A 16,071-nucleotide genomic window follows, 5' to 3' on the forward strand; every position below is an offset into this window, starting at 1 on the left:
TACCAACGACATAGGTAGGAAAAGGGGTGTGGAGGTAATAAACAAGTTTAGGGAGTTAGGCTGGAAGTTGAAAGCCAGGACAGACAGAGTTGTCATCTCTGGATTGTTGCCGGTGCCACATGATAGCTGTCATGATATTCAAACACACACATCATGATGGACACACCAACAGGCAAATCAGAGCACACAACACCACAACCAATCACAGACAAGAACACCAACCACATAAAAAGCACGAGCACGACACCTGGGGGTCAGTAGGTCTGGGGACAAGGAAACAAGAAAGAGCTGTTAAAACATCACAAGCAGGGAACCCCCACGTGCAGAGTGCAAAGACCAAACTGTACATAGTAAGTTTGAATAAAATAGCGTTGTACCATATACAACCGTGTTGGCTCATCTGTGTGTCAGAACACCCAACACCACATGGTACAGGAGTGGATCGATACCTGCCTACTAACCTGCCATTCTGGACATGGACCGCACCGACAAACCGCAGCCGTTGCAAGTCGCGGGGAACCTAGGTACCAATTGGAAGCTCTTCAGGCAGCGATTTGACCTGTACATCCGTGCCACCGAAAAACAGAGTGCCTCGGATGAAACGAAGATTGCAATGCTCCTCTTCTACGCAGGTCAGCACGCCACCGACGTCTTCAACTCACTGGTGTTCGAAGAAGGCGAAAACCAATCTAAATATGACACGGTCATCCTCAAACTGGACCAGCACTTTCAAGTTGAAGTAAATGAAAGTTTTGAAAGATACCTCTTTCAGCAACGCCTGCAAGGTAAGGAGGAGCTTTTTCAACCCTTTTTGACGCACCTCCGGATTCTAGCGCAGTCCTGCGGTTACGGCACCACCACAGAGTCCATGATCAGGGACCAGATTGTTTTTGGCGTTGCCTCTAGTGGCCTACGCCAGCAGCTTCTTAAAATAAAAAGCCTCACCTTAGCGTCTGCTGTGGAAGCCTGTGTCCTCCACGAAAATGCTACCTGCCGTTTTGCCCGATTTCAGGCGTCCGAGTTGGCACGGAGGGGGTCCCCGGCCGTCGAGTCGGCAAGCCAGGCCGCCCACGACGTCGAACGCATCCAGGCCGTCGATTACTTCCCGACCCACGGCCCGGACGACAGCGGCCGCTTCCCGCGCTTTTCGCGGTTTCCCGCGCAAGTGCGCGCCAAAAATAACGGCCACAACGAGGGACGCACTGCGCAGGCGCGCCCACCGCAAGATCGCACTGCGCATGCGCAGTGGCGCAACGAACGCCGTGACGTCATGACGTGCGGCAATTGTGGAGCTCTACATTTAAAAGGGCAATGTCCTGCAAAAAACCGACAGTGCCTCAGATGTGGCAAGATGGGCCACTACGCAGCCCACTGTCATTCGGCTCAACCCATGGACCCGGCGCATCCTCGACAATCTCGCAGACAAGTCAGGACCGTCCAGCCCACGCATCAAGACTTCCAGTTAAGTGATGCAGATGACCAGGATGCCTTCCGCGTTTCCGTCATCGATGTCAACAAGGTCAATGCCATCAATCCAGCCGATGAGTGGTGTGCCACCCTGGCGGTCAACCCGAACTCGTCGCAAGCCCATTAGACTGGACTTATAATACCGTTCATATGTTTAACAAGTTGCACAATTTTACATGATAACCTGTTGTTGTTTATCGTTCCAGATGTCGTCTGACTGGACAACTGTTCAAGTTTTTTTCTTCTCTCGTTCGCATTTATGTTATGTTATGGTACAACTTGGTTCATGTGACGCACCCGACATCGCCCCATGTACATAGTTCCGTCATATGCACATGCTGCACACGACACACACACACTCTTAGATGCACTCACGACACGATCATATTTATTACCACGTAGGCACATATCTTTGTAAAAAGGGGGGATGTCATGATATTCAAACACACACATCATGATGGACACACCAACAGGCAAATCAGAGCACACAACACCACAACCAATCACAGACAAGAACACCAACCACGTAAAAAGCACGAGCACGACACCTGGGGGTCAGTAGGTCTGGGGACAAGGAAACAAGAAAGAGCTGTTAAAACATCACAAGCAGGGAACCCCCACATGCAGAGTGCAAAGACCAAACTGTACATAGTAAGTTTGAATAAAATAGCGTTGTACCATATACAACCGTGTTGGCTCATCTGTGTGTCAGAACACCCAACACCACAATAGCGAGGCTAGGAATAGGGAGAGAGTGCAGTTGAACACGTGGCTGCAGGAATGGTGTAGGAGGGAGGGCTTCAGGTATTTGGATAATTGGAGCGCATTCTGGGGAAGGTGGGACCTGTACAAGCAGGATGGGTTGCATCTGAACCAGAGGGGCACCAATATCCTGGGAGGGAGGTTTTCTAGTACTCTTCGGGAGGGTTTAAACTAATTTGGCAGGGGAATGGGAACCGGATTTGTAGTCCAGCAACTAAGGTAGCCGATATTCAGGACGCCAAAGCGTGTAATGAGGCAGTGGGGAAGGGAACACTGACAAAGGAGAGTACTTGCAGGCACGGAGAGGGGTTGAAGTGTGTATACTTCAACGCAAGAAGCATCAGGAATAAGGTGGGTGAACTTAAGGCATGGATCGGTACTTGGGACTACGATGTGGTGGCCATCACGGAAACTTGGATAGAAGAGGGGCAGAAATGGTTGTTGGAGGTCCCTGGTTATAGATGTTTCAATAAGATTAGGGAGGGTGGTAAAAGAGGTGGGGGGGGGTGGCATTATTAATTAGAGATAGTATAACAGCTGCAGAAAGGCAGTTTGAGGAGTATCAGCCTACTGAGGTAGTATGGGTTGAAGTCAGAAATAGGAAAGGAGCAGTCACCTTGTTAGGAGTTTTCTATAGGCCCCCCAATAGTAGCAGAGATGTGGAGGAACAGATTGGGAAACAGATTTTGGAAAGGTGCAGAAGTCATAGGGTAGTAGTCATGGGTGACTTTAACTTCCCAAATATTGAGTGGAAACTCTTTAGATCAAATAGTTTGGATGGGGTGGTGTTTGTGCAGTGTGTCCAGGAAGCTTTTCTAACGCAGTATGTAGAGTGTCCGACCAGAGGAGGGGCAATATTGGATTTAGTACTGGGTAATGAGCCAGGGCAAGTGATAGATTTGTTAGTGGGGGAGCATTTTGGAGATAGTGACCACAATTCTGTGACTTTCACTTTAGTAATGGAGAGGGATAGGTACGTGCAACAGGGCAAGGTTTACAATTGGGGGAAGGGTAAATACGATGTTGTCAGACAAGAATTGAAGTGCATAAGTTGGGAACATAGGCTGGCAGGGAAGGACACAAGTGAAATGTGGAACTTGTTCAAGGAACAGGTGCTACGTGTCCTTGATATGTATGTCCCTGTCAGGCAGGGAAGAGATGGTCGAGTGAGGGAACCATGGTTGACAAGAGAGGTTGAATGTCTTGTTAAGAGGAAAAAGGAGACTTATGTAAGGCTGAGGAAACAAGGTTCAGACAGGGCATTGGAGGGATACAAGATAGCCAGGAGGGAACTGAAGAAAGGGATTAGGAGAGCTAAGAGAGGGCATGAACAATCTTTGGCGGGTAGGATCAAGGAAAACCCCAAGGCCTTTTACACATATGTGAGAAATATGAGAATGACTGGAGCGAGGGTAGGTCCGATCAAGGACAGTAGCGGGAGATTGTGTATTGAGTCTGAAGAGATAGGAGAGGTCTTGAACGAGTACTTTTCTTCTGTATTTACAAATGAGAGGGGCGATATTGTTGGAGAGGACAGTGTGAAACAGATTGGTAAGCTCGAGGAAATACTTGTTAGGAAGGAAGATGTGTTGGGCATTTTGAAAAACCTGAGGATAGACAAGTCCCCCGGGCCTGACGGGATATATCCAAGGATTCTATGGGAAGCAAGAGATGAAATTGCAGAGCCGTTGGCAATGATCTTTTCGTCCTCACTGTCAACAGGGGTGGTACCAGGGGATTGGAGAGTGGCGAATGTCGTGCCCCTGTTCAAAAAAGGGACTCGGGATAACCCTGGGAATTACAGGCCAGTTAGTCTTACTTCGGTGGTAGGCAAAGTAATGGAAAGGGTACTGAAGGATAGGATTTCCGAGCATCTGGAAAGACACTGCTTGATTAGGGATAGTCAGCACGGATTTGTGAGGGGTAGGTCTTGCCTTACAAATCTTATTGAATTCTTTGAGGAGGTGACCAAGCATGTGGATGAAGATAAAGCAGTGGATGTAGTGTACATGGATTTTAGTAAGGCATTTGATAAAGTTCCCCATGGTAGGCTTATGCAGAAAGTAAGGAGGCATGGGATAGTGGGAAATTTGGCCAGTTGGATAACAAACTGGCTAACCGATAGAAGTCAGTGAGTGGTGGTGGATGGCAAATATTCAGCCTGGATCCCAGTTACCAGTGGCGTACCGCAGGGATCAGTTCTGGGTCCTCTGCTGTTTGTGATTTTCATTAATGACTTGGATGAGGGAGTTGAAGGGTGGGTCAGTAAATTTGCAGATGATACGAAGATTGGTGGAGTTGTGGATAGTAAGGAGGGCTGTTGTCGGCTGCAAAGAGACATAGATAGGATGCAGAGCTGGGCTGAGAAGTGGCAGATGGAGTTTAACCCTGAAAAGTGTGAGGTTGTCCATTTTGGAAGGACAAATATGAATGCGGAATACAGGGTTAACGGTAGAGTTCTTGGCAATGTGGAGGAGCAGTGAGATCTTGGGGTCTATGTTCATACATCTTTGAAAGTTGCCACTCAAGTGGATAGAGCTGTGAAGAAGGCCTATGGTGTGCTCGCGTTCATTAACAGAGGGATTGAATTTAAGAGCCGTGAGGTGATGATGCAGCTGTACAAAACTTTGGTAAGGCCACATTTGGAGTACTGTGTACAGTTCTGGTCGCCTCATTTTAGGAAGGATGTGGAAGCTTTGGAAAAGGTGCAAAGAAGATTTACCAGGATGTTGCCTGGAATGGAGAGTAGGTCTTACGAGGAAAGGTTGAGGGTGCTAGGCCTTTTCTCATTAGAACGGAGAAGGTTGAGGGGCGACTTGATAGAGGTTTATAAGATGATCAGGGGAATAGATAGAGTAGACAGTCAGAGACTTTTCCCCCGGGTGGAACAAACCATTACAAGGGGACATAAATTTAAGGTGAAAGGTGGAAGATATAGGAGGGATATCAGAGGTAGGTTCTTTACCCAGAGAGTAGTGGGGGCATGGAATGCACTGCCTGTGGAAGTAGTTGAATCGGAAACATTAGGGACCTTCAAGCAGCTATTGGATAGGTACATGGATTACGGTTAAATGATATAGTGTGGATTTATTTGTTCTCAAGGGCAGCACGGTAGCATTGTGGATAGCACAATTGCTTCACAGCTCCAGGGTCCCAGGTTCGATTCCGGCTTGGGTCACTGACTGTGCGGAGTCTGCACGTCCTCCCCGTGTCTGCGTGGGTTTCCTCCGGGTGCTCCGGTTTCCTCCCACAATCCAAAGATGTGCGGGTTAGGTGAATTGGCCAATGATAAATTGCCCTTAATGTCCAAATTGCCCTTGGTGTTGGGTGAAGGTGTTGAGTTTGGGTAGGGTGCTCTTTCCAAGAGCCGGTGCAGACTCAAAGGGCCGAATGGCCTCCTTCTGCACTGTAAATTCAATGATAATCTATGATTAATCTAGGACAAAGGTTCGGCACAACATCATGGGCCGAAGGGCCTGTTCTGTGCTGTATTTTCTATGTTCTATGTTCTATCTAACCTGCGCATCTTTGGACTGTGGGAGGAAACCGGAGCACCCGGAGGAAATCCACGCAGACACGGGGAGAAAGCGCAAATTCCACACAATCACCCAAGCTGCTATTGAACCCGGGTCTCTGGAGCTGTGAGGCAGCAGTGCTACCGTGTCACCGTGCCACACATTCCATGGCAGATGCATTCAGGTCTCTTTCAAGTAGGAGTCGGACACATCACGGAGGAAGAGAGGTGCATTGATCTGTCCTGAATGCACGTTATTATCATTTTCCTGCAGAGTCTGGCCACTAGCTTTCGGTCCCTGCCCATGAATTCGGGCACCATCACAGAAGCCTACTGCTGGCACCACACTAATGATGAGATAAAAATTCCAAGAATCCCAAGTCCTGCTCGCCCCCAAACCTAGAAACTGTGAGGGCATCCCTAGCCCGACTGCCCAAGCAGGCCATGGCTAAGGCCCAAGGTCCTTCCTCCTCCTTCTCTGCAGGTTTCCCATCGCTGCCCTCCTCGACCTCCTCCTTGACCGATGAAATGTGGCGCTTCTCGATTGCCCCCTGATCCAGGTAGTCTCCACTCTGCAGTGCCAAAGTTGTTGAGAGCACAGCAAGCCACTATAAGACTGGTCAAGGCATTGGAACTGCATCTTCAGCTGTCCAATCAACCAGTGCTTTGCAGCATGAATCTCATTGGAGCGAGTCTCCACCTCAGCTTGTGGCCTCCGCACTGGCATTATCAGCCGTCTCCATTTTGGGTATCCCTTGTCCCAGAAGTCATCCTGCAGATGTTGCTCTCCCCCAAAAATGTCTGTGATCTGCGAGTGCCCCAAGATATAACGATCATTGATGCTCCCTGGGAAATGAGCACACATGATTCACCTTGTGCGGCCACAGACGCTCTGAACGTTCAGGGAGTGGAATCCCTTGCAGTTCATAAATGGCACCACTATGGAGACCGCAGAGCCACATGGGGACAGTCTGTTAAACCCTGCACCTAGGTTACCGGGCTATTGAGTGACTGCATGGGACCCACATCTGCATCCTCATGCTGCAACACAAAGACACCCCTCTTCAACAGGGTGTGATGATGGACTTCACCATGAAGTCTTGCATTGGGGTTCACATCAATGTCTCCTGTATGATATCACTCTTAAGAAGCATTGGAGTTCAATGCTTGGGACTTCAATCAGTGGCAGTGCACTTTAGCTCTGCTGATTTCATTGGCACAATTGACTTGTCAATAAAGGGCAACCTAGCAGATCAAGCAGATGACTGCCTCTTGTGGCAGATGAGGCCCAGCTGATTCGAGTGAAGTCTGCCGTGAGCAGCATTCTCATTCTCCCATTTCACAGCCCTATATACTAATTCCTGACAGACAAACTTCCCATGAAAAATCCAATCGAAATTCAACAGACCCTAACCCCTTGGTCCTCAGAACTCTTCCTGAGTGCGGGGTCCTATTCATAGTTCAGTTGTACTTCCCCAGGTGAGAGAATCTTCATTCCTCATGAGGCAGGGATGCAACCCATTCCTGAGAATTCCACTCTGCCCTTGCAGTCTGGCCGCTCATAGAACCCCGACCAGGAACCTCACAGTCACTCCCCAGTCTTGACTCTCAGTAGTCACCTCCTCCCATCCACTTTCCAGTTCCCACTGAGGACGGGCACTCCCTCAGCAGTGATTTGGGCACAAGCTCAGCAAGAAGGACACAGGGAGTGATGCCTGCATGCCACCCTCAAGACCCCCTTCAAGCACGGGGCACCCCAAAGTTAATGAAAGAAAAGGCTTGCGAGCGACCCCTCCTCCCGAGATTGAGTGACTGAACCCCAGCCCCGGCATCGAGTTGAACATATCTGTGTCCCCTACATCTCTCCGGTGCACCCTGAACAGTGAAGACCCTGGGGAATCATGGCTCACCACCGATATCCCCCTTGGAGATGAGGCTGCTATGTTCACGCTTTTGTAGCCCTGTTGCTGGCTTGACGTCACACCGGCACCTGGTGAATATTCTGTGAGGGGAAAGATATGGAAAGAGTGCTCGGTAATGACATGCTAATCTATTAAGATGAAGTTCCTGGGCTCCCTCGGCGCGATTCACACTACTCCACCAGTGCGGGGCGGGGGGAGAGGGGGAGGAATTACAAATCCTAATCACGCCAAAAAGAATCACGTTTTTCGATTCTTTCCTGATTTTGAACCCATGCCGATTTTCTCACAGATTGAGAGTGTAGGCAAGTAAGTTTCCGCAGTAGGCCGAGATTGTCACAAGCTCTAGAATCGGGGCACAGACTCAAATTTATGCAATGAATGTCACACAATCTAAAATAGGAAACTAAGGAAATTCGGCATGTCCACATTGACTCTTACCAACTTTACAGATGCACCAGGGGCGGATCTACTATGAAACTAATGAAGCTTAAGCTTCAGGGCCCCTAATCCCGGAGGGGCCCCAGAAGCGACTTTCATCCACATTGCTTAAATATTTTGGTCTACTGTATGAGGAGGGTTTTAAAAAATATATATATATTAATAATATAGTGTAATTCAATACAAAATAATGGTTAAAATTAAAATTAAAAGGTTATTAAAGTATTATGTAGGCTAGCCGTAAACAAAAAAATGTTCAAATTAAGGATGTTTCATTCTAAATATATTTAATATAAAATAATTATAAATAATTTAAAACACTATTAACATTTATGACAGAAATGCAAACAGTAGATGACGTGTTGTAACAAAAAAGGGTCGCTGTTGAAAAGGCAATCACAATGCTAACGTGAATTTTCAACGTGATAGCACTCGTGATAGCGATCTAGACAAGCATTTTTTTCAATAAAGTGTTCATTGTCGTGTTGGGTGTTCCGATATACAAACGAACCAACACGGTTGTAGATGGTACAACTCTGTTTTATTATTCTGTACAATAACAACTGTTCGGTCCTGCGTAGAGGGCACCTGCGCGTCACGTCCCTCTGCGTCGACGTCCCTTCTTTTGGCACGTACAAGCGCGGGAGGCCTCGGAAAGCGTGCGAAATGGCCGCCCTCGTCTGGGCCGCGGGCCGGGAGGAACTCGATCGACTGGACCCGCTCGGCCTCGTAGGACCCCTGCCGTGCCAATTCGGCCGCCTGGAATTGGGAGTACCGGCTGGTCGCGTTTTCATGGAGGACGCAGGTTTCGATGGCAGTGGCTAGGGTGAGGCTCTTTATTTTGAGGAGCTGCTGGCGTAGGGTGTCCAAGGTGACCCCAAAAACTATCTGGTCCCATGTCATGGAATCGGAGGTGGCCTCATAGCCCCAGGACTGCGCGAGGATCCAGAGGTGTGTCAAAAAAGATTGGAAAGGCTCATCCTTACCCTGCAGGCGCTGCTGGAAGAGGTACCTCTCGAAGCTCTCATTCACTTTGACGCTGAAGTATTGCTCAAATTTTAGAAGAACCGCCTTGTACTTCGTCTTGACCTCGCCTTCCGCCAATGCCAGGGAGTTGTGGATGTGGATGGCGTGTTGCCCCACCGTGGAGAGGAGGAGGGCGATCTTCCTGGTGTCCAATGCATTCTCCCTGTCTGTGGCTTCTAGGAAGAGCTGGAAGCGCTGTTTAAACAGCTTCCAGTTGACGCCGAGATTTCCAGCGATTCGGAGCGGCTGCGGCGGGCTGATGGTGTCCCTGGCGCAGGATGGCGGATCTCTGAAGAGGTGCAGGTAGGTCTCACAGTTGCTGGCGAGTTTCTAATCCTGGTATCGTGTCGTGTTGGGAGTTCCGATATACAAACGAACCAACACGGTTGTAGATGGTACAACTCTGTTTTATTATTCTGTACAATAACAACTGTTAACTTCTGGCTGTGGTTCGTACTTCACCAGTTAACCTGTGGACCCAGCCCTAGCACTATCTTAGAGAGGCACTCAGCACATGGTGTATGTCTGAATGGCACGCTGTGAGCTCTGTGCCCTGAGCTATCTCCTGGTGGAATGAGCGGGAACTGTGGTGTTCCCTGTTTTATAGTGCGTGTGCTCTCACTGGTGATTGGCTGTGATGTTGCGTGTGTGTTGATTGGTCCGTCGACCTGTCCATCAGTGTGTGTGTGTGATTGCACCATGATATGTTAATATAGATATCATGACATTCATAAGGATACAATATTTTAATTACCCCTATGAGAAAAACCATACAGTACTATTTTGAAGTACTGAAAAGAGTTGTAGCTGGTATAAAGTTTTTAAGTGAAAGAGGTTTGGCATTTAGAGGTCACGAGGAGAAGTGGGGCTCACCAAATAATGGAAACTTCATGGGGGCCATTGAACTTATTGCAGAGTTCGACCCATTTTTACATGAACATCTCAAGAAATGTAAAAATGAAAAAGTAAATGCTCCTTACCTATCCAAGCCCGTGTATGAAGAATTGATAGAAATCATGGGAAAACATGTGCAAGATGAAATTGTGAACCAAATCAACAATCTAGACACCAAATACTACTCTATTATTGTTGACTCTACGCCTGACCTGATACATGTTGACCAGCTGGTAATTGTGGTTCGATACTGCTAGAATGGAAAACCCTGTGAGAGATTTTTAAATTTTTACCGATAGAAAACCATTCATCCACAACCTTGTTCAACAAAATACAACAAGTTCTGGGTGAACATAAGCTTTCACTCGAAAATATCCGTGGTCAGTCCTACGATAATGAATCTAACATGAAGGGCTCGGAGAAAGGGCTACAAGCACTCTTTAAAAACATTAACAGGAATGGAGACTATGTACCATGTGCAGCCCATTCACTTAACCTTGTTGGAGAAAAGGCAGTGTCTACTGTACCTGAAGTTGTTGACTATTTTGGCATTTTGCAGGAGCTGTATGTTTTCTTTTCTGGAGCTCCACGAAGATGGGGGATTTTAAACACACAGGGCAATCTACATTTTTCTCTAAAGAGCCCAAGTGTAACTAGATGGTCTGCACACTATGAAGCAGTCCGGGCAATTAAAAATGGATATATGGGTATTTTACAAACTCTCAAACATATTTTTGAAGACTCAGAAGAGAAGCCTGAATGTAAACAAGATGCAAAAAATTTATACCACAAGTTGGTAAAGCTGGAATATGCTATTTTAACAGTCGTTTGGGAAGAAGTGCTGGAGCGTCTCAACAAAATAAGTAAGAAACTCCAAACCCCTGGTTTTGATGTATTTGAAGGTTATCTTCTGCTATCATCTTTACTTTCGTTTGTTAAAGAATTCAGAGAAAATTCAGCCGATAGGATTGCACACTATGAATCAGAAGCAAAAGGTTTGTGTGAAGATATCACCTCAAGTTATTCTGATGCTTCCAAACACATTATTACAAGGACATTTTCAGATGGAACAAGTGGTATTGCTTCTTTGAGAGGAGCTGACAAATTTAGGAAAAAAGTTCCATATCAACTCTATGACTGCTGGATAATCCAGTTACGCAAGAGGATTGACCATATGAGCAGATTGCGAAAAGGTTCAAGTTCCTCTCAGAATTTGTGAACAATTCTGAAATTGATGAGGACAGTATTAAACTTATAATATCGTATTACAAAGATGATATTGACCACAAATTAGTAAACGAGTGTTATCAGTTCAAAGAATATTTGCACCTTAGGAAATCCCAGAACACAGAAGAAAACACGCCACCTAAAATGCAATGCGCAGAAGTTCTTCAGCTTATTTGTGAGCAACACCTAATTGAAGTGTTCCCCAATATTATTAATGAGCTTAAGCTGTACTTGACAATGCCTATCTCGAGCTGTGAAGCAGAAAGGAATTTTTCAAAGCTATCCTTTATAAAGAACAAATTTCGGTCTACCATGATTGAAGAGTGCTTAAATTCTTTATGCATATTGTCTCTAGAAAATGACATTGCAAGGAAGCTCTCATATGACAAAACTGTACGTGAATATGTTGGTAGAAAAAACTGAAAAAAGAGTATTTTGTAAAATGTGCTTCATGTAGTATGTATTCTCATAGGTGTCTAAAATAAAAGATTATATTGACTGTGGTCTTTTCTATGTTTTATTTCATCATTCGATGATGCATCATGCATGTACATAACATTTCCCTAATTTTATCCCCCCATTACTCGAAAACTATAAGGCATAGGAAATTTTTATTCACACCAGTGACTTTGACATGTGAGATAATCCAATACAGCAATTTTAATCAAAATCTGAGATGTAGTGGTTAAACTTTTAAAAAATTGTGGTGATCTGTCGTGGAACAACCCCATTGAAGAAGATAACAGTGGTTACCCAGACCTTGTTGCTGGTTGCGAAGGGGCCCCCATAACAGTTTAAGCTTCAGGGTCCCAAAAAATGTAGGTCCGCCACTGAGATGCACCATAGAAAGCATCCTATCTGGCTGCATCACAGCCTGGTATGGCAACTGCTTGGCACAAGACCGTAAGAAACTACAGAGAATCGTGAACACAGCCCAGTCCATCATGTGAAACCGCCTCCCATCCATTTTGACTCTGTCTACACCTCCCGCTGCCTTGGGAAAGCGGGCAGCATAATCAAAGACCCTTCCTACCCGGTTATTCAATCTTCCAACATCTTCCATCGGACAGGAGATACAAAAGCCTGAGAACCCGCACTAACAGGCTCAAAAACAACTTCTTCCCCACAGTTACAAGACTCCTGAATGACTCTCTTATGGGCTGAACTGATCTCTTCACACACATCTTCTCTACTGAGTAGCACTACACTCTGTATGCTTCACTCGATCACTGTGTCTATGTATTTACATTGTGTATTTATGTGTGTCCTATGTTTTTTTCCATGTATGGAACAATCTGTCTGAACCATACGCAGAACAATACTTTTCACTGTACCTGGGTACATGTGCCAATAAAACAAATCCAAATAGATTGCCTAGAGAGAATGTAGAGGTGGAGCAGAGTTCTGCAACCTACAGAGCCACATGTGTCTCAGTAAGAACTCATCCATTTGATGGTATTAAATGGATTGTTTCATTTTTGTAAACTTTTATTAATGTTGTCCTTGTGAGAAAGTATCACTCAATTAACAGCATTTTTGTACGAACCTTTAAAATGTTGTCAAAATGTCCTATAATTCATTACTATTGGCATATTTAAGAGCAGGTCGACACGTGGTTCTTAAGGTGTTGCATTTTTGTTATTGACGTTTTTAAAAATTCATTGGATGTGGACATTGTTGCCCATTCCTAATTGCACTTTGAGGGCAGTCAAGAGTCTACCACATTGCTGTGGATCTGGAGTTGCATGTGGCCAGGCCAGGTAACAATGGCAGATTTCCTTCCCTAAAGGACATTAGTGAACCAAATGGGTTTTTAACTAGAACTGATGATCTTTTTGTGGTCATCACTGAGGGATGCTTTCATGCCAGATCCCTTTTAATTAATTAATTGAGCTGCCATGGTGAGATTTGAACTTGTGTCCCAAAGCATTAACCTGGGCCGCTTGAATGAAATGATCACTATGCTGCCATCTTCCCCTGAGGTAGGCAGATGCCTGGGCAAGAACTATCCAGGAAGCCTTTCGAAGGGTTTCATTTTTCATCAATCTTCAGAAAAGTTCTATTTCCTATTTTTGACAGTCCATCTATAACAACCTGACTGGCAGCTTAAGGAAGTTTTACAAAGAGGCCAGAGTTTGACGGTCAGGCAACCGCTATATCAACATGTACTGCAGTTGAAAATGAGCTCATTAGTGCCGGCTGTGTGTGCAAAACAAAGTCAAACCAGGGTGTTATAGCAAGAATAACACAAATGCAATTTTAGCCGGAGCTAAAGCAAATAATTTTGTAGCTGTTCAAGAAGCCTCACGAGGGCTAGTTTAAAATGGTTGAAAGGGTAAACTATACATCTGCAAAAACTTAATTTCTGCATAATTCTTTTCTAGGTATCAACGTAAATTGAAAGCAGCTTCAGCACTCAGTGCCACAGTCCTGACGTCTGTGAGGAGTAATCCCATGGTTGACGCTGCACCTGGAACAAACATGCACGCTTCCGAAGGGTAAAAGAAAATATTACCTTTGTGGGCAAAATATTCTGAGATGGCATATCCTAGCAAGCAGGGACAAAAGCTGAATGGGCCAGATTTGGCTGATAAAATCGCAGAATTATAGCATTTACAGTGCAGAAGGAGGACATTCGGCCCATCGAGTCTGCACCGGCCCTTGGAAAGAGCACCCTACTTAAGCCCACACCTCCACCCCCGTAACCCAGTAACCCCACCAAACCTTTTGGGGGGGGGCCCTAAGGGCAATTTAGCATGGCCACTCCACCTACCCTGCACATCTTTGGACTATGGGAGGAAACCGGAACACCCGGAGGAAACTCACGCAGACACGGGGGGAACGTGCAGATTCCGCACTGACAGTGACCCAAGGTGGGAATCGAATCTGCGACCCTGGAGCTGTGAAGCAACAGTGCTAACCACTGTGCTACAGTGCATTTTTATAACCCACATTGTTATTAATGTGCTCATCAGTCAGCAACTTGGAGCGAGGAAGAGATACCCCGTAATTGTCACATCACCGCAAGCTGCTCCTGATTAGGGCTAATCTGCCACTAGCATTGTAAGAATAGCATCGCACATTTAACCTCCCTGTGAGTTTTACGGCGTTGATGTATTTTCCCATTAAGTGACCGTTAAACTCACCAGAGAAAGGTCAGTCCAGTAATTAACAGAGTAAGCAATATTTTAGAAACATGATTATTTTTACTAACTGCTGATTAGCTTCTCTTGTGAATGATTATGAATTTGGAATCTCATTCCTTCTGGTTGTGAATTATTTTAGGAGATTTAATAATATGTCAAAATTTACAGTGTCTACCTTTTCTTTCTATCTGTCTCTTAATCCACTACTTTTGCCCTCACATTGTCCTGGAATTTAGTCCGGAGGTCTATTCTGTGCAGGGAATGCTGTTTTGAGGTTAGGAAACCTGGAAGATTGAGTTTCCGGAAGGTCTGACAGTTATTAACCTGCAGGGTTCCTTTAAATTTTATTGTGTTGGTTTCCTGGCCACAGGCAGCCTGATTGAGAGGTTAGAGGCCTACTGGGATAGGAAGCCTACAGCACAAGGCAGCAGCTTAGGAGAGCAGATAGATGTAATGTTTGCAGAGGGGTTGGGGTCCCAATTGAGGGACAGTCTCGATCACAGGGGTGCCCTGATCATTGTGTGTGGGGGAGGGGGGTGGTGGTGGTGGTGGTGTGTGTGTGTGGGGGGGGGGGGGGGGGGGGGGGGAGGAGACACTGGTCCAATGGTTTTCGGGGGTGTCTGATGGTTGCATCAAATACAATGGTAATCGGTGTTACAATGGTGGTCGAGGGGAGCGGATGGTAATTGTGAGATGGGTGTGTACATTGAGTAGATGTTGGCCTGGGAGAGCAAAATGCACGGCGGGGGGGGGGGAGCAAACATATCATCGGGGCGAAGGTGTGTAGTTTAATGGGAGGCCTGTTGAGCCTGGAAGAAACACTCCTGCACACACTGGGCCACAATTAGTGCTGTACAAAAATTCAGCCTTTGAGTTAAAAGTAGATGGATGTTAAACTGAAATCAGGTCACCTTATTGTAATATTTAAATGCCAATCCCACCTCCTGTGAGTGGATTGGATCCTTGCAACCAGAGGTCAGTGGGTTTGGTCACCATTTCAGATTTGTTAACCTCTGACATCAACACCCACGCACTGTTTTTTGGGGTTAAGTAATGGTTTACTGAACATGGTGTGACATTAAATTCACCCTACTCTAATTCATCCTTCTCAGTCTCTGTTTAATTATCAATCCTTGGATTTAATTTGTTTTAAAAAAATATTACAGAGCCTGATATTTCCAGGGAGGCAGAGGGAGCAATTTAATGTTCGTGAAACTGGAAATCCCACACTGTTTGTACATTGAGAGGGCATGACTGGATAGGTCACATTTCAGCAATGATTGGCTCATTGTAAAACTGCTCATAAACAGCTCATGATTTTCCATCCTGCAGATTAATGGACAGAAATGGTGGCATTTGCTCTTCCCTCAACTCCGCCCCCCCCCCCCCCCCAGCCTACAATCTGCAGGTTTTATTTTGCCTGATCTCAACTTCTTGACGTATCTTTAATCCTACTCATTTTCATAGTGGCACAGTGGTTCGCACTGCTGCCTCACAGCTCCAGGGACCCAGGTTCAATTCCGGCCTCGGGTGACTGTCTGTGTGGAGTTTGCACTTTCTCCCCGTGTCTGCGTGGGTTTCCTCCCACAGTCCAAAGATGTGCAGGTTAGGTGAATTGCCCGTGACCAATGCGTGGGGATATGGCGGGGGAGAGGGCCCTTTTGGAGGATTGGTG

The 16,071-nt window shown here is 46.2% G+C and overlaps 1 protein-coding gene across 2 annotated transcripts in view; it reads left to right on the plus strand.

Moving 5' to 3' along the window:
* Positions 1-16,071, plus strand: part of LOC140429187 (cadherin-related family member 2-like) — a 313,290-nt gene that overhangs the window by 284,312 nt on the left and 12,907 nt on the right. For both annotated transcript variants that reach the window (XM_072515860.1, XM_072515861.1), the window contains one exon: positions 13,635-13,748. In XM_072515860.1, the coding sequence (XP_072371961.1) occupies positions 13,635-13,748 (114 nt within the window). The remainder of the gene's footprint in view (positions 1-13,634; positions 13,749-16,071) is intronic.

The sequence above is a fragment of the Scyliorhinus torazame genome, chromosome 9 (assembly GCF_047496885.1).
Source record: "Scyliorhinus torazame isolate Kashiwa2021f chromosome 9, sScyTor2.1, whole genome shotgun sequence".
Lineage (NCBI taxonomy): Eukaryota > Metazoa > Chordata > Chondrichthyes > Carcharhiniformes > Scyliorhinidae > Scyliorhinus > Scyliorhinus torazame.